Source organism: Mastigoproctus giganteus, chromosome 2 (assembly GCF_048544385.1).
Source record: "Mastigoproctus giganteus isolate SK-2022 chromosome 2, ASM4854438v1, whole genome shotgun sequence".
NCBI classification, from domain to species: domain Eukaryota; kingdom Metazoa; phylum Arthropoda; class Arachnida; order Uropygi; family Thelyphonidae; genus Mastigoproctus; species Mastigoproctus giganteus.
This window is the reverse complement of record NC_143576.1, coordinates 142,768,640-142,791,418: the sequence shown is the minus strand read 5'-3', so window position 1 is coordinate 142,791,418 and position 22,779 is coordinate 142,768,640. Positions and strand designations below refer to the sequence as shown.

The 22,779-nt window shown below is 37.9% G+C and overlaps 1 protein-coding gene across 1 annotated transcript in view; it reads left to right on the top strand.

Annotated features, from left to right (window-relative positions):
* LOC150089626 (cilia- and flagella-associated protein 43-like) overlaps window positions 1-22,779 on the top strand; it is a 204,059-nt gene that overhangs the window by 98,030 nt on the left and 83,250 nt on the right. Inside the window, exon 9 of the mRNA XM_090390056.1 lies at window positions 183-215. Coding sequence (XP_090246182.1) covers window positions 183-215 — 33 coding nt within the window. The remainder of the gene's footprint in view (window positions 1-182; window positions 216-22,779) is intronic.

Below are 22,779 nucleotides of genomic sequence, written 5' to 3'. Positions count from 1 at the left end.
ATTTCTAAAAATTTTTGATTTTGCTGAAAATTGTATGTTGGGTTCCTTGTTTTTGACAGACATTGATTAATTGTTCCATTTTTTCATTTAGTTGTTATATCATCTTTCTCAATTAAAAATTAAATTGTGCATTGTTATTGGAAACAGTTTTGTTAACAGTTGTGTTTTCTGTTTATTTTTAGGATTTAACTTGGCAGGAGAATGCCAAAAAAAAAGTAAGGCTAATTTATCTAAAGCTTATTCAGTTTTGATTTAATTAATGTAATTTTGATTTCTTGAGAGAAAGATGTGTTTGGGAATTGACTAATTCAAATAAGAGATTAAACAACACTGTACAATAATTTTTTGTCTTTAAAATTTACCTGGAGTAAATGGCTGTGTTTAATCTCTTATTAGAATTAATATAATTTTGTTAATGTTCTAGCAGCTGTTGTCAAACCAAATAGTAAAAGAACTTCAATCAAAACAGGATTCAGCTGAGCTATGTGGATAGTAGGATGAATTTCACAGGGGCAGGTCTAATTGTGGGCCATTTCTAAATGAAATTTTTTGAAATTGGTGAAAGGGAACTGCCAATAATAAGGTTAGTTAGAAGTGTTTCCCACACATAAAGGCCTCTGTAGCCGAGTGCTCAGGAGTGGGAGTGCCGTAGCACACGCTCTTTTGAGTAGACTGGGGTTCAAGCCCCTGACTGCTAAATACGGTCGATCTGCCAAGCCGCACTGGACCAGCGTGGCAGATTATGGTCCATTTCCCCTCAGCATGAATTGTTGAGGAGGCTTCCATCCTGCAGTGGGTTGATAATGGCTGCAGTTTACCTTTTTTTTACCTCACACATAAATTTTGGTGCTAGTCCACTTGCACAAAAGCCGATAGAGAATTATTTTGTACACATGATTGAGTTATCCTTATGCTGAATACAGTTTATGTGGGTTAAACACTGTATTCTGGGCAGTAATATTCTATAAAGGGTAGCCCACTATGTACATTTTAGATGTTTGTCCAACTTATAAAAAAAATCATAGAAAAGCAAATATTAAAAAAACTTGTTTTAGTTCAACAAGTGAGGACCAGTTTTGAGAGTGTATCTCTGGATATTTCTGAACTTTATTATTAGATCGATATATGAAGTATTTAATAATTGATTGTGTTGTGCTACTATTAAAATTAAATTAAACTACAATGTCATTATAAAATTGTTATGATTATTAAAGTAATGATAATTATTATTATTTGTTGATTGATTGCTTATTAAATTTAAGTTAAATCTTTATAAATTAAATTTTAGATCTTGACTCGACTTGGCTCCCTGGAATTTCTTATTAAGAAGAGGTTTGGGATTTTTTTTTGTTGAGTACTTCTTCAGGATATCTGTATGAAATAAGTGTCATGGAGGTTAACTCCTTGCTTCTTGTTGATTGCGAAGCTTCTGAAGTAGGATGAACCTGGAGATTCTTCTGTCATAGGATGGATCAGTTGTTAGAACTAACTGTGGTGTTGGAAATCCCATGTGCCTTTACAGAAAAGGCAGCTGTTTTGGGCATTTTAATTCTTCTGTGTTGAGTGTCTTTTAGGCATTTTAATTCTGCTGCATTGAGTGTCTTGTTTATGTTCTTGTGTCTTTTTGTTTTGCCTTCTATATGTTTCTCCGACATAGATTGAGTTCCATGAGCATTGGATAAGGTACACAGGGCCTCTAGGATTAGATGATAGATGTTGTTGTCTGGATAGTTTTTAACATTAGTATTAGCATATGATGCAAGAAAGCAAGCTTATACAGCATTAGCCAAAAAAAAAAACTTCCCATTTCACCCATCCATTTGCTCCAGAAGTTTGTCCACTTCTTCCCTGAATTTATTTAAGCTATCAGCTTCCACAACGACAGATGGAAGTTTGTTCCAGCAATCAACTACCCACTGGTTAAAGACAGATTTCCACACATCTATTCGACAATGGTCTTTCCTCAATGGCGCCTCCGTAGCCAGGTGGGCAGGAGCAGCAGTGCATAGCACACACTTCTTGATCAGACCGGGGTTCGAGCCCGTGACCACCAAATACGGAGGATGCGGAAAGGTCGGGGAATGACCACCGCATATCCCCGGAGCAATATGGCCTTAGTTGCTAATGCTCCTAAAATCCAAATAACAAACAACAAACAAACAAACTTTCCTCAATTACATTTTATGCCCTCTCAGGAGAATGCGAGCTATAGAACAATTCACTAGGAAACAGAGTTGAAAAACAGCATGGATCCAATTCACATCTACAATAAATAAGCTCACGTAGTCTGCAATAAAATAAGAAAATTGACAGGTAAATATAGAGCCATCACCAATACTAGTCTGCAGTGGAATTAGTCTGACTGACCCTACTTTTATAGAAAATACATTAGGTGAAACGTTTGCAAAAGTATCAGCAAAAACCTCTTACCCTCCAGAATTTCTGATAAAAAAGAAAAATCAGAAAAAAATAAGATCAATTTTAAATCAAAGGTGAGTGAGTCCTACAAATCAACAATTTACAATAAATTAACTGCGTGAAGTTTGGTCCATAGCCAAACCGAGTGCAGTTGGATCAGATGATATACATTACGATATGATCAATCACCTAAACAAGACTGAATTAGAAAATCTATTGAAACTGTATAACAGAATATTCCAAGAAAATGTATTTCCAAAAACATGGCACCATGCAATAGTACTAGCTTTCCCTAAACCTGACAAAGACCTAACAAATCCATGCAACTATTCACCAATAGCTCTCACCAGTTGTCTAGGAAAATTACTGGAAAAAATTATAAATAAGAGATTGGTGTGGTATTTAGAGGAAAATAACATCTACACAAACAGGCAATGTGGTTTTAGAAATCACAGATCTACACTAGACCACCTGGTTAGGATAGAAGCCAACATCAGAAATGCATTCATAAGATAACAATATATAGTAACCGTATTTTTGACATTGAAAAAGCATATGATACCACATGGAGATATGGGATCCTACGAGACATGCACCATGCTGGACTCAGAGGCAGTCATCCTGTTTATCCAGAATTTCCTTATGAACAGAACCTTCCAAGTCAAAATGCAAACAGCTTTCTCCAAAATCTATCAATAAGAAGAAGGCTTCCCAGAGGGCTCAGTCTTAAGTGCCACTTTGTTTTCCATAAAGATTAATTCACTCACAAACCAACTCCCTCCTTCAGTGTCACATGCACTTTATGTTAATGACTTTAGTATCTCTAGTCAGTCCCAGAACATGAGAACAATTGAGAGGCAGTTACAATGTGCAATCAACAATGTAAGTAAGTGGACACTAGATAACGGATTCAGACTGTCAACGCAAAAAACAATGTGTGTACATTTCTGCCACAAAGGAAATCTCTATCCTGATTCAGAATTAAAACTAGAAGGCCAGAATATACCAACACAGCTGAAAGCAAAATTTCTTGGGCTAATTTTAGATAAGAAACTCACATTCGTGGAACATATCTGGCAACTACAAAAAAGCTGTACAAAACATCTTAACATACATTTAAATTCTCTCATCAACAGATATTCCTTATTAAATCTATACAAAGCATTACTTAGATCAAAGTTGGACTACGGAGCCCCAGTGTACAACTCAGCATGGAAAACAGCTCTGAAATGTCTGGATCCAGTTCATCACAATGCACTGCTTATAGCCACTGGTGCCTATCACACCTCTCTCATAAAAAGTCTCTATGCCAAAGCTAACGAACTATCCCTAACACTTAGGTGACAACAACTGGTGTTGGATTATGCATTTAAAATAAAATTTATGTGCCCAGACATCCCGCTTGGGAGATGCTCTCTGATCCACATTGCAGAAATATTTATCAGAATCATCAACAAGCAAATCGACCCCTGGGGATTAGAATGCAAGAATTTTTAGCAGTACATAACCTTAATATGGACAGGGTAGTGCACTTGCCAGTTCACACCCCCTCCACCATGGAATTCGCATATCCCAGTATGTGATTTCTCCTTTCAGAAATGGAGTAAAAATGCAATACCTGCAACAATCTTTCAACAGTTACATGCAGAACACAGACTTCAATTTTCTGACTATATTCCAATATACACATATGGCTTGGAAACAAACACTTTAGTGGGAGCAGCAGCTGTTTTCCCAGATATTACATTAATGCAACAACTACTGAAAGAGTGCAGTGTATACACAGCAGAATTGTATGCACAAAAAATAGCTTTAACTCATATACAAAATATGCATTACAAAACAAGTGTAATATACACAGATTCCTTAAATTCATTATAAGCCATGCAGAGCAGAGGTACATTCAAATACCCAATCCTCTGGCACATACAAAAATACTGACTGACTGCACTGTAAATGAACTGGAGATACATTTTTCTTGGATTCCAGGATATACAGGGATTGCCAGAAATGAAGCAATGGACAGATCAGCAAAATAAGCCATACTGCAGACAGCAGATGAGATCTCAGTCCCTTATTTCATTTACAAACCCGTGATATGGCATACTTGCCTGATGCAATGGCAACAAACTTTGAATCTACAAACTGAAAACAAACTGTACCAAATAAAGCAGAAAATTGAAAACTGGATTTCTAGTACACAAAAGCCAAGAAAAGAAGAAATGGTACTGGCCAGACTAAGAATCAGGCATACCCATCTTATGCATTCTTTTTTATTGCGAGCAGAAGAACCACCACGATGCCAGACTTGTAATAGTATCCAGACAGTAAAGCATATATTAATAGACTGTCCTAAATATGCAAACAAATTCGAACAAGCCTTCAAAAATGTTTATAGGACACATCACACCATTACCCTAGCAGATCTCCTGAATGATAGAGATGACCGTACAGATGTTTACACCTTCCTTAAAGATATTAATTTATACCATCTCTAAGGAAGTAAGCACAAGCAACAGACTAACTGAATGGAGTATGAATCAGAATAAAAGGAGCAACAGAAATTCAAAGCAAGCACCTCTGAAACACATCATATCCTATGAACTGGTGCATTATGACAAACATAGTCCATGCATCATTAAACTCTAACATAACCAACCAACCAAGCCCTCTCAAGTTTGTAATCTGAGAAAGAGGAATCCCATCAGTGTTGAGCCTGCTCAATCCATTCAAGGCCTTATACACCTCAATCAGATCACCTTGCAGGTGCCTAGTCTCCAGATGTTGCAATTTGCAGAACTTTTGTATCAGAGATCGGGTTCCTGCATAGAATGTTGGGATGTTGTGGGTTTTGTGGCTTTTGCTAGAATCCTGTTAATTCCTGAGATGTATGGAATAATGAGGCTAGTCTTAGGTTTGTCTTTTTTCTTCTGTGTGGGTCTGGAATTATTGTTTAGAGTTTTGTTGATGATGCTTTGTGTTAATGCTGGAGGATATTGGTTCTTTATAGCTATTGCTTTTCTGGTTCAGATTTTCTGTTCCAGTAGTTCCGGTTGGCTGTAAACTTTTAGGGCTCTGTAGGTACTGATGATGGCTATTTTTGTGGAGAAATTATTTGAGGACTTGTAGTTTAGGATGCCTCTGTGTCCATGCGTTTCGTGTATACTGTTCTCTGTAGGTTGTCAGGGTTTATTGAGATGAGTATGTCCAGAATTGGGAGTTATTTGTTTTCACCTGTTTTTACCTTAAATTTGATTTTGTGGTGAAAGCTGTTGAGGTTTTGGTGGAAGTTGTTGAGTTGGTTTTTTTCCTTGATTCCAAATGAGGAAGATGTCATCTGCATATCTTCTTGTGATCATCTAGATCACATAAGATCTAGATCCATAAATAGTTTTAAGTATTTAGCATTGAGATGGTTCAATTCCTTTAACATTGTATCATTTTGAAAATAAATTACTTTATCTACCACATGATATAACAATCTAGTGTCTATCAATTCATTAACATAATATATATAAATATTTTTAAATAATATGAAATATATATATTTGAAACTATTAGTTACTTCCATTTTCAGATTTATTTCCAATTTTATTCAAATTTTGCAAGCTTTGCAGGGAACAAAATGTGAACTTATGTATGTTACTTCCTGCAGAGTCCTGTACTTTCTATTATGAGAGAATATCAAGTTTCGTGTTCTTACATAAACAACTCCTGTAAGACTACAGACCTTTATAGAACAAGTGGAGAGGAAAGCAAGTAATTGTGACCTATAAATAAACATATAATGTGAAACTTCTTACCATTGTTAGCATTTCATGCAACTGCTAATTTGTGTGCAAATAATTGCAAAGCTGGTTGTGGAGAATCTGACAGGTTCTCATGCACAATTGCTTGGTGAAAACCATAAAAAAAATCACTTCAGAAACTGTTGCAGTAAAAGTTTGGCTATATTTAGGATTAGGAAGGTAAAAAAAAAAAATTGAAGTTTTTAATCTTTGATTAACTATTAACACAGGATCACTATTTTTGGAAAGGCATCTGTCAGGCTTCCTGTCACTGCTGCCAAGTTAAAGGTACCAGTACAAACTTAATAAAATAATATGAATTTCATCTACTGGTGTAGATGACTTACTAATGATTATTTCTGACAAAGAGAACTGTAACCCCTTTAAATTCAGAGTTGTTCTGTATATTGTACTGTACAGAACAGCTCTGTATTGTTTGAGTTTGCTGTTGCTCTCTCATAACAAAATGTTTAACCAACTGTGGTGTAACCTATAGCCAGTATATCAAGATTTAAAAGCTGCTGTGATTAAGTTTTCTCATATATGACAAGAAAGTGTACAACTTGGTTTATTTAACATTGCCATTTTTAACGTGCTGTCAAGAATGTTGCTCATGCAATGTTTCTTTTATTGCACTTAAAAAGACTGAAGATATATAATTTATGACCCAAGCCTATATAGTTCATTCTGAAAAGGATAAAGAAATGTTATGAACTTGATTGAAGAAACATGGTATTATGCAGACACATAAATAGTAATTGCTGGTATAATGGTAAGAGCAGTGATACTATATGTCCTAATGTGCTCAAGTGCATTTAGTAGGAAAGTGGCATTTTAGTTAAACAGAGTGAAGACAGTTACAAGTAACAGAACTTTGTATTCTTTTAATTATAATTGCTTTTATGCCGATAAGACTATTCACATTCATTAAGCCATATTGGTATTTTCATTGTGTTTCAATGTACAAGATAAATTTTAATTTTTAGAGAAGTCAAAAATATATTGTTATAATGTTATTAATTCCTTGTAATGTCACAATCAATAAACATCCCATTTGTTAACTGAGCATTATGTGGGCTGCTATAATGATGTCATCAGTACCCATCCTATCATACAGTGGTCCCAGAGTATAAATTGAAATAAAAAAAAAATAAAAAAAACCCAGCTTTATTAATGAATATTATGAAGGAAACTGAGTCTGTGAGCAAGTAACTTTTTGTTCATTCAACTTAATAATGCTAAATGAACAAAATTTACTAGAATTCTAAGCAGACAATTCAAAAGCTTATTTTTCAATACAGAATTAGATATTAAACTAGAAATTATTTTGCATATGGGAGCACTAAAGGCATAGTTCTAATAATATAGTAAGTATATTTATAAGTTATATACCAAAATTTTGTATTGTTATTTTTAAGTAATTTGGATACACAGTAGAAATGAACAAGTTCCAATACATTAGACACATGCACACATTAAGTGTTATTATACTGAAATTGATGAAATGGCATAATTTCATTATTAATTATTATTATTATTATTAGCCACATGATGCAAGGAAGCCTGAGGCTTATGCTGCACCAGCAAAAAAAATTTCCCTATTACCCTGAGAGAGAGAGAGAGAGAGAGAGAGAGAGAGAGAGAGAGAGAGAGAGAGAGAGAGAAGAATGATGATATCCAGCTCAGGACCCTGGGTGTACCAAGCCCATACTCACCAGATGTGAGACCCTGGGTATCAGTACAATGAAACATTTCTCACCCAAATGGCCACTACAGCCAAAATACATTAGAATGGCTCGGTGATGACAAGGCAAGAACTGTTTCTGCATCTGCCAAAAAAAAAAAAAAAAAAAAAAAAATTACCATACCTTTCCAATGAGCAAAAAGTAACGCCCCAGCTTTCATCAAACTCTCCAGATCAGTCCCACCTTTCCAGGTAATTTCCAGTGATTCATAACACATTGCCAAAAAGTAAATTTATGAGATTCAGCCTTCTTTTACTTATACTTACTTTATATTTGTATCCCCTGGTTATTATCTCTCCAGTCATTGAGAATGTACTTCTCTCATTCATTTTATTGCTCGCCCTCAGGATCTTATATATGTTATATATTTATCTCAGTGAAGTCTACCCTAAGGTGTGTATTTACCAAGCTATACTGACCATACCTTTTATGCCATTCATCAGAGGCCAATAATTAGCATTCCTCATCAGTTTAGTCATCTTTCACTGAACTCTCTCTAAAAGTTCTGTCTTTTTTTAGGTGTGGTCTCCGGACCTGATTGGAATGAGCGGATAGTGAAATTAGGTTTGGTATCATTATCATTCATGTAGAGAAATAATGGTATCCTTTTCTCTGTTTGCAAAGGTTTGATAAATTATTTATAGAACACAATATGCCCAATATGCACAATATGTCTGCTAGGGGCAAAGGTTGATGATGTTGTAGAGCGGATATCATCTTTTAAGGGCACAAAAGGTGATATAGTTGTACATGTTTGCACTAATGATATTAACAGTAGGAGACCGGCGGAATTACTTAACAAGTACAGGTCACTGTTGAAAAAAAGCCGTGAATTAGGGTTGAATTTGAAAGTGTCTGCAATTCTGCCCAGACACGATAAGAGGGAGTATATGATGAGAGCCCTGTCGATCAATTCGGCCCTGGAAGGATTGTGCAAGGCAAAAGGGGTAGAATTTTTTTCAGCCTGGTCTGTACTTGTTAACAGGAGAGACTGCTTCTACAGGGATGGGATACACTTAAATAGAAAGGGTGCAAGAATGTTTGCTGATGCTATCGAGGCAGTGTTAGGTGGGTCGGAAAACTGCTAGCTTGGGGGGATACAAGGACTAATAGATTAACAGTAGCCACTGGCAGAGGTGAAAGTGATTCTTGCACTGCTTCTATTGGAATGAGCCGCAGCCTGGAAAATAAGATGCAGGATATTTCAGAGACTGCTGGGAATCATTGGAGTACAAATAAACACATAGGTTGTGTTAGGGTAGCTAAGAAAAAGAACAGGTGCATGTATACTTGTGTATACACCAATGCTAGGAGTTTAGTAAATAAATTTGATGAATTTGAGGTATTGCTCAAAACATCAAAGGCAGATATTGTGGGGATTTCAGAGACGTGGTGTCACACAGATATAAGGAATGCAGAACTGGAATTTGGGGAGTACAATGTCTACAGAAAGGATAGACAGGTTAGGAAGGGAGGAGGGGTTATGCTACTAGTTAAGAAATACATAAAATCCAAGGAAGTGAAGCCAGTCGACATTGGTGGACAGTGCAGTGTCAAGTCAGTTTGGTGTGACATAAGCATTGGGAGATCAAAATTGAGAGGAGTAGGAGTGTGCTATAGGCCTAATCACTCTGATGTGTATAATAAGAAACTGTACGGGGAAATAGAGTGGGCCAGTAAATCAGAGCGTCTTATAATGGGGGATTTTAATTTCCCAGATATTGACTGGAATTTGGGGGCTGGTCACTCACACACTAGCAAGGCTTTTGTGGATTTATTGGATGATTGTTTTCTACATCAGCATGTTCGGGAGGCAACTAGAGGGAGTAATACTCTTGATTTGATTATCAGTAGTGATTCTTCATGCATTAAGAATCTGCAGGTAAATGAACCACTAGGTGGCAGTGATCACAGTGTGCTGAAGTGGGATTTACTCAAAGAGATAACTACCATTAGGGGTAAAGGGAAGGGTTATTGCTTTCGTAAAGGCGAATATGATGGTCTGAGACAGTATTTAAATTCTATACAGTGGGACCAACTGATGATGTTACCAACAGCAAATTCTAAATGGGAAACATTCAAAGAACTTATCTTGGAAGCTACTAGGCTTTACATACCAACTAAGAAATATTGTTCAAGGTTTAGGCCTAAATGGATGTCAGATGAACTAATGAGACATATGGCAGAGAAGAAAACTGCATGCAATACATACAAATTAACACGTGACACAGAAGCCTATGATAGATTCAAGTTGATCTGTAACCAAGTTACAAAGGAGGTTAGGCAGGCGAAGGCAGATTACGAGAAATCTTTGGCAAGGGATGCAAAGAAAAGCAGCAAAGAGTTCTTTACTTATGTAAACTCCAGAAGGAAGGGGATGAATCATATTGGTCCACTTGATATCGATGGGTCAACTGTTGATGATCCTGCTCAGGTAGCAAACAAACTGAATGAATATTTTGCGTCGACATTCACACATGAGGAGTTATTCAGCGAGGGGAATGCCAGAGGTGTATTCAACTCTGGCAGTAAGCTAGAGAATCTTGTAATAACTGAGAGTAAAGTGGAGGAGAAATTGTTGAAGATAAATACAAGAAAGGCACCTGGGGTGGATGGGATCTATCCAGTTATATTAAAGGATGCAGCAAAGGAAGTAAGCAGACCCTTAGCCATAATTATGGGAGCTTCCTTGGACTCAGGGGAAGTACCCATGGACTGGAGATGTGCAAATGTGACCCCAATTCACAAAGGAGAATCAAAGGGCAACACAAGTAATTATAGACCTGTTAGTTTAACTTCTGTTCCTGGAAAATCAATGGAGGCACTGGTTAAAGAAGCACTGCAGGATCATCTAGACAAGACTTCAGTTATAGCTCAGTCACAGCATGGTTTTGTTAAGGGGAAGTCTTGCCTGACCAATTTGATTGGATACTATGATGCAGTCACAAAAGAACTGGATGCAGGGAATAACTTTGATATTATATACTTGGATCTTAGAAAGGCTTTTGATACTGTTGCACATGGAAGACTGCTGCACAAATTGGAGCAGTGTGGCATTGGAGGCAAATTGCTGCTATGGATAAAGGGGTGGTTGAGGGGAAGAAGACAGAGAGTGGTAATCAATGGACACTGCTCATTGTGGACTAATGTTATTAGTGGAGTCCCTCAGGGTTCAGTATTGGGTCCATTATTGTTTTCTGTATTTATAAATAATATTGATGATGGTATAACAAGCTTAATGTCCAAGTTTGCAGACGATATGAAGGTTGGCAGGGTTGTCAAGGACACTACTGACACTATGCTACTGCAACAGGATCTGGAAAGGTTGAGCAGATGGGTTGAGAGGTGGCAAATGAAGTTTAACATTGACAAATGTAAAGTACTACACATGGGAATCAGCAACCCCAAAGCAACGTATCAACTCTGTGGTACTACACTGACAGTGGTAGAGAATGAAAGGGACCTGGGGGTGGTTGTGCAGGCAGATATGAAGTTTTCTGAGCAGTGCAGATGGGCTGCAAGAGTAGCTCATAGTGTATTGTCGATGATATATAGGAATTTTTCCAGCAGGGATAAGGAGGTGATTATACCCTTGTATAAGACAATGGTCTGACCACACCTAGAGTACTGTATACAGGTCTGGAGGCTTCATTTCAAGAAGGATGTAGAGATGCTGGAACGAGTACAGAGAAGGGCAACAAGATTGGTGAATGGAACAAAGGGGTGCTCTTACGAAGAAAGGCTTAAGTTTTGCAAATTACAGTGTCTGGAGACTAGGCACCGGCGAGGTGATCTGATAGAGGTGTATAAGGCCTTGAATGGTTTGAGCATGCTCAATGCTGATGGGATTCTTTCTCTTGCTCAGAATAATCACCTGAGAGGGCATAAATTCAAATTGAGAAAAGGCAGATGTAGGATAGATGTGAGGAAATTTGTCTTTATCCAGCGGGTGGTTGGTTGGTGGAATAGACTTCCATCCCTTGTCGTGGAAGTTGATAGCCTAAATAAGTTTAAGGCTCAGCTGGACAGGTATTTCGAACGAACAGAGTGGTGAAGTGGAAGTGGTTAATTTTTATTTATTTATTTAATTTTTTTTTTTTTGCTTTTTTTGGCTGATTCTGCTTAAGCTTGCTTTCTTGCATCAAATGCCTCTACTAATGCTAATGCTACTTGCTGAATGTTTTCACTGCATGGTAAACTTTATGTTTGATTATATTGTAATGCTAGTCTTTTTGTCCTCAGTCATGTTTAACTCTCCCCTCTATAATTTACTCTTGGCTGTGTGATCCCCCAGGTGCACTATCTTATATTTTTAGTATTATACCTGAGCTGCTATATTTTAGACATTTGTAATTGCTCCACAAATCATTTGAAGCAACACACCTTAGTTTTAGTCATTAACCACTCTTTCATCTTTGATTATCAACAGCCTTTGATAGCTTCCCTTGTATTCACTTATCATTATCATTAATTAAGATTGGAAATTCATTTATGAAGATTATAGCTCATTTATGACTGCCCTTGTCTCTTCTTGTCCCTCAGACAAGGAGAACAAAGGGCAGTCATAAATGAGTCACAAACCTGATCTAACTAAGGATCTGTTATCCTCGATCAGGGGTTGTAATTTAGCTAAATCTAGCTTAAACAGTAACTTTTCATGGGGGGATAGTAAAAAAATGCTATAAATCTAGGTATATAATTAGCATTAGCATTAGTTGAAGCATATGATGCAAGAAAGCAAGAAAATCAGCCAAAAAAAGTTTTGGCTGATTTTCCCATTTTGCCCATCCGGTCACTCCAAATTTTTGTCTAGTTCAGCCTTAAATTTATTTAAGCTATCAACTTCCACAACAACAGATGGAAGTCTGTTCCAGCAATCAGCTACCTCCTGGATAAGGCAAAGTTCTGCAAACCTGTTCTACAACTGTTTTTCCTCAATTTCAATGTATGCCCCCTCAGGTTGTTAATCTGAGCAAGAGGAAGAATCCCATCAGCATTGAGCTTGCTCAACCATCCAAGGCCATATACACCTCAATCAGATCACTTTCAGTTGCCTAGTCTGCAGGGGTTCAACTTGCAGAACTTAAGCCTCCCTTGGTAAGAGCACCCCTTTGTTCCTCTCGCTAATCTTGTTGCCCTTTGTACTTGTTCTAGCAACTCTACATCCTTTCTAAAATGAGGCCTCCAGACCTATACGCATACTCAATGGCCTGACCATTGCCTTATACAAAGGATTAATCACCTCCTTGTCTCTGCTACCAAAATTTCTATATATCATTGACAATCTATGACCTGCTCTGGCATTCTGTCTCCATTGCTCAGAGAACTTCATATCTGACTGCACAATTATCTCCAGGTCTCTTTCATTCTCCACCTCCCCGAGTGCAGAACCACACAGTTGGTATGTTTCTCTTGGGTTACTTTGCATTTGTCAATGTTAAATTTTAGTTGCCACTTCTCAGCCCATCTTTTTAACTTTTCTAGATCTTGTTGCAGTAGCATACTGTCTTTACTGTCATTAACAACCTTGCAAACCTTTATCATCTGGAAACTTGGACACTAAGCCTGATATACCTTCATCGATATCATGGATAAATACAGAAAACAACAATGGGCCCAGCACTGAACCCTGGGGGACTCCATGAATAACATTAGTCCACAGAGAACAGTATCCATTTATTACCACTCTCTGTCTTCTCCCACTCAACCATGGTGCAGCAACTTGCCCTTAATGCCATACTGTTCCAATTTGTAAAGCAGTCTTCCATATGCAACAGCATATCAAAAGCTTTCCTGAAATCCAAGTATATGATATCAAAATTATTTTTTGCATCCACATCGTAGTATCTAATCAAATTGGTTAGACAAGACTTCCTCTTAACAAACCCATGCTGTGTCTGAACTATTACTGCAGTCTTGTCTAGGTGATCCTGCATCACTACTTTAACCAGTGACTCCATTATTTTCCCCTGGAACAGAAGTGAAACTAACAGGTATATAATTGAACCCCCTTTGTGAATTAGTGATACATTTGCACGTCTCCAGTCCGTGGGTACCTCCCCTGATTCTAAGGATGCCCTCATAATATGGTTAAGGGTTTGCTTAACTTCCCTCACTGCCTTCTTCAATATAACTGGATAGATTCCATCTGCCCCAGGTGCCTTTTTTATGCTTAACTTCAACAATTTCTCCTCCACTTTGCTCGCTGTTATTACAAAATCATTTAGCTCCCTGTTAGAGGTTAGTAAACTTCTGTCCTCCCCTTCCTTAAAGAATTCCTCATGTGTGAATGTAAATGCAAAATACTCATTCAGTTTGTCAGCTATCTGAGCAGGATCATCAACAGTTGAACGACCAACATCAAGTGGACCGATCTGATTCATCCCCTTCTAGAGTTTACATAAGTAAAGAAGTCTTTGTGTTTTGTTGTTTTTCTTTGCATCTTTTGGCAAGGATTTCTCGTAATCAGCCTTCGCTTGCCTAACCTCCTTTGTGACTTGATTACAGACTAGCTTATATCTGCCATAGGCTTCTGTGTCACCTGATAATTTATATACATCCAACACATTTTTCTTCCCTGCCATGAGCCTCATTAGTTCATCTGACATCCATTTAGGTCTAAATCTTGGACAGTATTTCTTAGTTGGTATGAAAAGCCTAGTAGGTTCCAAGATTAATTCCTTGAAGGCTTTCCATTTAGAATTTGCTGTTTTTAACATCATCAGTTGATCCCACTGTATAGAATTTAAAAACTGTCTGAGATCACTGTAGGCACCTTTACGAAAACAAAAACTCTTCCCTTTACCCTTGATGGTAGTTATATCTTTAAGTAAATCCCACATCAGTACTCTGTGATAACTGTCACCTAGTGGTTCCTTTATCTGCAAATTCTTAATGCATGAATAATCACTATTCATAATCAGATCAAGATGCTGATAATGTCAGAGTTGTATCTTGCATCCAGCTGTTTGACTTCATCATAGTAATTGACCATGTCAGTCAGGTAGAATTTTTCTTCATGAAGCCATCTGCGATTTCTTTAGAATGTCATTCTTAACAAGGTGGTATTGAAGTGTGTCATTCAACAGAGACTTCCAGATTTTGCTGATTATGAGGAGCACCTAAAGTGATTTCCCATTATCTCTTTAGGGTTTACTTTATGGACTGAGGAAACAACACTTTTCCAGCCCAAAGGATTCATCCTAGAGTTTAAAGAGATTACCTCATTTACTGTGCCCAGTACACATAGGATTTTATTTGCATTTATTCTACTGTTCATCCATTTACAGTTATTAACAAATTAGTTAATTTATGTAGTACATTTTATTTCTTAAATTTTTTATTTTTAAAATTTGATTTTTAATAAAAATGAGATTTTTATTTCTTAAATTAATGAAATTTTTTATTTTTTTTCTATGATTAATAGAAGCGAAAAGTAAATAACCAATTGTCATTTCCAATTAATTACTAATTGAATAATTATTAATATATATGAAGGTAATTGTTTTCACATTTTGCTGCACATAACATTCCAAGCTAATAATATTCATTTTGTAATAATTCATAATCAATAGTGCATTTCATGCACTATTGATTATGAAGTATGAAATGCACTATTGATTATGATTATTTTCAAATTGAGGAAGGACGGATGTCGGATAGATGTGCGGAAATTTGCCTTTAGCCAGCGGGCAGTTGGTTTGTGGAATAGACTCCCATCGCTTGTTGTTGAAGTTGATAGCCTAAACAAATTTAAGGCTGAGCTGGACAGGTATTTGGAACAAATGGAGGGGTGAAATGGGAGCATTTTTTTTTTTTTTTGGCTGATGCTGAATAAGCTTGCTTTCTTGCATCATATGCCTCTACTAATGCTAATGCTAATTTCAAGCCCTATGATTTAATGAATAAAACAACAATCATTGTATCTTCCATTGATTTCTTAATCAATTTATGTATGTTTTCTTGAATTTTATTAACAACTTTCTGAAATAGGACATGATCCAGCCAAGGGGGATGTCTTTTGTGCTATGTGTAAGGAGTGTGAAGAAATTAGGTCAAAACTCGGTGTTCTGATGGGCATTTATGAGAGTTTGAAGAGTAGGGTAGATGCCCTCGAAAATTTTCAAATGAGAGCCCATCAAGTTCTCAGCTGCCCAACACAGCACCGATCTCACACTTGTGCATCAGACAACACAGTGGCAGCTTCAAGGCAGAATGCACTACTCTCACAAGAGGTACTTATTGTTGATGACTGTATTGACAGGGAAACAGGAAATATGTTGTGCAAGAAGGATAGGTGGAATAGGATCATGGTATGTCTGCCAGGGACAAAAGTCGTTGATATTGTAAAGCAGATATCATCATATAAGGGCACGAAAGGTGATATTGTTCAACATGTTGGCACTAATGATATTAAGGGTAAAAGATCTGAGGATATACTTACCAAACCCCAGGGACTCACATCTGGTGAGTATGGGCTTGGCACACCTAGGGTCCTCAGCTGGATATCATCATTCTTCTCTTTCTTGGTGATTTCCTTCTACTTCTCTCTCTCTCTCTCTCTCTCTCTCTCTCTCTCTCTCTCTCTCTCTCTCTCTCTCTCTCTCTCTCTCTCTCTCTCACACACACACACACAGGGTAGCTCAGAAATTTTTTTTGGCTGGTGCAGCATAAGCCTCAGGCTTCCTTGCACCATATGGCTAATAATAATAATAATAATAATAATAAAGTACAGAGCATGCTGAGAAAAAGTCTACCCCAGTGATGCCTTGCACAGTGTCTCTCTAGGGCCGAATTGATTGGCATGGATGTCAGCATAATTCGGCCCTAGAGAGAATGTGCAAGGCTCATGGGGTAGAATTTTTCTCAGCATGATCTGTGTTTGTTAACAGTAGAGACTGTTTTTACAGGGATGGGATACATTTGAATAGAAAGGGTGCAAGAATATTTGCTGATGTTAAGAGGCAGTGATGCTAGGGGTTTAGAGGGGAACCGGCATTCTGTGTGTTATCAGATACTCAGTCTAAAACACTCATGGATCCAATATATTTCTATCTAAGCAGATTTAGGAGAAGTCCAGTTGGCCTGCATACCTAAAATCCACTCATGCACATCTTCTCGATGGTAAGCCCTGTTACGTCACTTAAGTGGCAACAAACATGTAGAGTGGTTCTCTTCAAGATGCCTGTTTGGCATGAAGGGGAAAAGACCAAACTCTCTAGCAAATGACAGCACAACGAAACAAATGGCCCTCAGTCCCCAGCAGCTTTCACTACCCCTCTTACGGCAGCAAGAGGATCAGAGTAGAAGCAGAGGGTACTAAGAATCTCTGGGTATAACCAGGCTGCCATGCACTGAAACTGAACTTGGCCTGTTACAACATAAGTTCGCTCAGGGGTGAAGACAGGATATTAGAGCTGGAAAAGGAATTAGAAAATGTGAATTGGGATATTATCAGTTTGGCTGAAACAAGAAGAAGAAATGAATCACTTATAATTTTATCAAGTGGAAATCTGCTGTACACCAATGGAAACAGTGAAAGGAGTGAAGGTGGAGTTGGCTTTCTGGTCTATAAAGATATAAAAAACAACATTTGCGAATTCAAAAGTACATCACCAAGGGTGTCAAGACTACTACTCAGGATTTCTAAGAGGTACAAGCTAAAGCTTAGCATTAGTAGAGGCATATGATGCAAGAAAGCAAGCTTATGCAGCATCAGCCATTTAAAAAAAAAAAAAAAAAAAACCTTTCACTTCATCCCTCCATTCATTCGAAATACCTGTCCAGCTGATCCTTAAATTTATTTAGGCTATCAACTTCCACAACAAGGGATGGAAATCTGTTCCACCAACCAACCACCCTCTGGCTAAAGGCAAACTCCCGGACATCTAACCTACATCCGTCCTTCCTCAATTTGAACTTATGTCCTCTCAGCTGATTATTCTGAGTAAGAGGCAGAATCCCATCAGCATTGAGCATGCTGAAACCATTCAAGGCTTTATACACCTCTATTAGATCACCTCGTCAGTGCCTAGTCTCCAGACACTGCAATTTGCAAAACTTAAGCCTTTCTTTATAAGAGCATACCTTTATTCCATTCACTAACCTTGTTGCCCTTCTCTGTACTCTTTCCAGCGGCTCTACATCCTTCTTGAAATGAGGCCTCCAGACCTGTATACAGTGCTCAAGGTGTGGTCTGACCATTGCCTTATACAAGAGAATAATCACCTCCTTATCCGTGCTAGAAAAATTCCTATATATCATCGACAATACACCATGAGCTACTCTTGCAGCTCGTCTGCACTGCTCAGAGAACTTCATATCTGCCTGCACAAATACCCCCAGGTCATTTTCATTCTCTACCACTGTCAGAGTAGTACCACAGAGTTGATAAGTTGTTCTGGGGTTGCTGTTTCCCATATGTAGTACTTTACATTTGTCAATGTTAAACTTCATTTGCCACCTCTCAGCCCATCTGCTCAATCTTTCCAGATCCTGTTGCAGCAGAATAGCATCAGTAGTGTCCTTAACAACCCTGTGAATTGCATCAGTAGTGTCCTTAAAAACAATAATGGATCCAACACTGAACCCTGAGGGACTCCACTAATAACATTGGTCCATGATGAGCAGTGTCCATTCATTACCACTCTCTGTCTTCTCCCCCTCAACCACCCCTTTATCCATAGCAGCAATTTGCCTCCAATGCCACACTGCTCCAATTTGTGCAGCAGTCTTCCATGTGCAACAGTATCAAAAGCCTTTCTAAGATCCAAGTATATAATATCAAAGTTATTCCCTGCATCCAGTTCTTTTGTGACTGCATCATAGTATCCAATCAAATTGGTCAGGCAAGACTTTCCCTTAACAAAACCAAGCTGTGTCCGAGTTATAACTGAAGTCTTGTCTAGATGATCCTGCAGTGCTTCTTTAACCAGTGCCTCCATTAATTTTCCTGGAACAGAAATTAAACTCACAGGTCTGTAATTACTTATGTCAGCCTTTGATCCTCCTTTGTGAAATGGGGTCACATTTGCACATCTCCAGTCTATGGGTACCTCCCATGAGTCCAAGGAAGCTCTCATAATTATGGCTAAGGGTTTGCTTACTTCCTTTGCTGCCTCCTTTAATATAATTTGATAGATCCCATCCACCCCAGGTGCCTTTCTTGTGTTTATCTTCCACAATTTCTCCTCTACTTTACTACCAGTTATTACAAGATTATCAAGCTTACTGCCAAAGTTGAATACACCTATGGTATTCCCCTCACTGAATAACTCCTCATGTGTGAATGTCAATGCAAAATATTCATTTAGTTTGTTAGCTACCCGAGCAGAATCATCAACAGTTGAACCATCGATATCAAGTGGACCAATCTGATTCATCCCCTTCCTTCTAGAGTTTACATAAGTAAAGAACTCTTTGCTGTTTTTCTTTGCATCCCTTGCCAAAGATTTCTCATAATCTGCCTTCGCCTGCCTAACCTCCTTTGTAACTTGGTTACAGATCAACTTATATCTATCATAGGCTTCTGTGTCATGTGTTAATTTATATGTATCCCAAGCATTTTTCTTCTCTGCCATGTGTCTCATTAGTTCATCTGACATCCATTTAAGCCTAAACTTTGAACAATATTTCTTAGTTGGTATGTTAAGCCTAGTAGCTTCCAAGATAAGTTCTTTGAATGCTTCCCATTTTGAATTTGCTGTTGGCAACATCATCAGTTGGTCCCACTGTATAGAATTTAAATACTGTCTCAGACCATCATAGTCGCCTTTACGAAAGCAATAACCCTTCCATTTACCCCTGATGGTAGTTACCTCTTTGAGTAAATCCCACTTCAGCACACTGTGATCACTGTGATCACTGCCACCTAGTGGTTCCTTTATCTGCAGATTCTTAATGTATGAAGAATCACTACTGATAATCAAATCAAGAGTATTACTCCCTCTAGTTGCCTCCCGAACATGCTGATGTAGAAAACAATCATCCAATAAATCCACAAAAGCCTTGCTAGTGTGTGAGTGACCAACCCACAAATTCCAGTCAATATCTGGGAAATTAAAATCCCCCATTATAAGACTCTCTGATTTACTGGCCCACTCTATTTCCCTGTACAGTTTCTAATTATACTCATCAGAGTCATTAGGCCTATAGCACACTCCTAGTCTCAATTTTGATCTCCCAGTGCTTATGTCACACCAAACTGACTCGACACTGCACTGTTCAGCGATGTCGACTGGCTTTACTTCCTTGGATTTTGTGTGTTTCTTAACTAATTGCATAACCCATCCTCCCTTCCTTTTCCTGTCTATCCTTTCTATAGATGTTGTACTCCCCAAATTCCAGTTTTGCATTCCTTATATCTGTGTGACACCATGTCTCTGATATCCCAACAATAACTGCCTTTGATGCTTTGATCAATATCTCAAATTCATCAAATTTATTTACCGAACTCCTAGCATTGGTGTACACTCAAGTATACATGCACCTGTTCTTTTTCTTAGCTACCCTAACACAACCATGTGTTTACTTTTACCGCAATGACTCCCAGCAGTCTCTGAAATACCCTACATCTTGTTTTCCAGGCTGCTGCTCATTCCAATAGAAGCAGTGCAAGAATCACTTTCACCTCTGCCAGTGGCTACTGTTAATCTATTAGTCCTTGTATCCCCCCAAGCTAGCAGTTTTCCAACCCACCTAACATTGCCTCGATAGCATCAGCAAACATTCTTGCACCCTTTCTATTTAAGTGTATCCCATCCCTGTAGAAGCAGTCCCGTCTGTTAACAAGTGCAGACCATGCCGAAAACAATTCTATCCCTTGAGCCTTGCACAATCTTTCCAGGGCCGAATTGATCGACAAGGCTCTCATCATATACTCCCTCCTATCGTGTCTAGGCGCACTATAGCCCCAGCAGCTCGTGCGCCATTAAACCCCCATCACACACCCTATCGTGTCTGGGCAGAATTGCAGACACTTTCAAATTCAACTCTAATTCACGGCTTTTTTTCAACAGTTACAATGATTTATGCACCAATATCAAGCCATGATGATGAAGAAATGTACACTGAAATTGAGAGTCTTCTAGATGAGCAGAAAACCCACTACACTATCATTATAGGGGACTTAAATGCTAAGGTTGGAAAAAGACAAAACAGCGCAGAAAACGGAACTATAGGAAATTTTCGAATTGGTGAAAGAAATGAAAGAGGCGAAAGCCTTATGGAATTTGCAATAACTCAAGGATTGTCAGTAATGAACACTTTTTTTCAAGAAAAGGGTGAACAGAAAGTGTACATGGAAGAGCCCAAGTGGATTAACAACTAATGAAATCGACTTCATCCTCACTAACAGAAGATATATTGTGAATGATGTTACCACCTTCAACAAGGTAAATGTTGGAAGCGATCACAGATGGGTAAGATGCACACTTGATATAGATGTAAGAAAAGAAAGGAAAAAACTGACTTGTGTAAATAATACAAAGGTCCTTGAGATAACAGAAGAGGAGACAAAGCAGTATGTACTGGAACTTGTTTGTTTGTTGTTGTTTGTTATTTGTTTTTTTAGGAGCATTAGCAATTAAGGCCATATTACTCCTGGGATATGCGGTGGTCATTTCCTGACCTTTCCGCACCCTCTGTATTTGGTGGTCACAGGCTCGAACCCTGGTTTAATCAAGAAGCGTGTGGTACACACTGCTGCTCCTGCCCACCTGGCTATGGAGGCACCTTTTCTGGAACTGAAGAACAAGTTTGAGCTTTGGCAGATGGCTCAGGACCAAGATATCGATTAGGAATATTACAACTTTTTGAAAGTGATAAAGCTCAAGAAACGTATAGGTAAAAAGAAATCCAAAGAAGAAAAAATTAGTGAAGAAACACTTGTCATGATGAACCGAAGATGACAAATGAAGAGCAAGATAAACACTGACAAGGAGAAAATTGAGTATACTGAGTTATGTAAAGCCATTAGAAAGAGACTCAGAGAAGACGTAAGAAGATTTAACACAAGAAAAGTGGAACAAGCATTAAGGGAAAACAAAGGACTTAAATCAGCAGCCACGAGCAGTAATACAGAAAGACAAATGATACTGAAACTGAAGAATAGTGATGGTGTACTTATAAATAGCAGAAGACTACTATAGAGAATTATACAAGGAGCGAGGGAATGATGCCAGCAGTGAGGAAGATGGATCGCAAATTAGTAACGCATATGACATACCCGATATCCTTCCTGATGAGGTAGATTATGCATTGAAGAAATGAAGAATCAGAAAGTCCGGGGGAAGATGAAGTCACTGTAGACTTATTAATTCTACCTCACATATAAATATATCTATATATATATATATATATGTATATTTATATGTATTAATAACAAGTGGTTGTAGTGAATAGTAATGGCTTGAAAAGAATGATAATTAAAAAGCTGATAATTGACAATCAATCACATCCACATGGAGGAATACAGCGCTAGAAGAACAAGAAAACATGGAGGAGGAAGGAAATATCTAAAGATGAATTCAACACAGCCTTAAAATCCCTTAGAATAACAAAGTACAAGAAATTGACAACATACCTGCAGAGCTTTTAAAATACAATGGAGAAAATCTGAAGAAAGCCTTATTTGAAATGATGAACAGGGATGACCATTGGCCGGAGGATTTCTGCACATCAATCATAATCCCCATACCCAAGAAGATGTCACCAACAGTATGTCAAGACTATAGAACTATAAGTCTTATTACCAAGATTCTGCTAAAAGTTATCAAAGTCCATATGGAGAGTCATTTTGAACAATTTCTGGATGACTCACAGTGTGGATT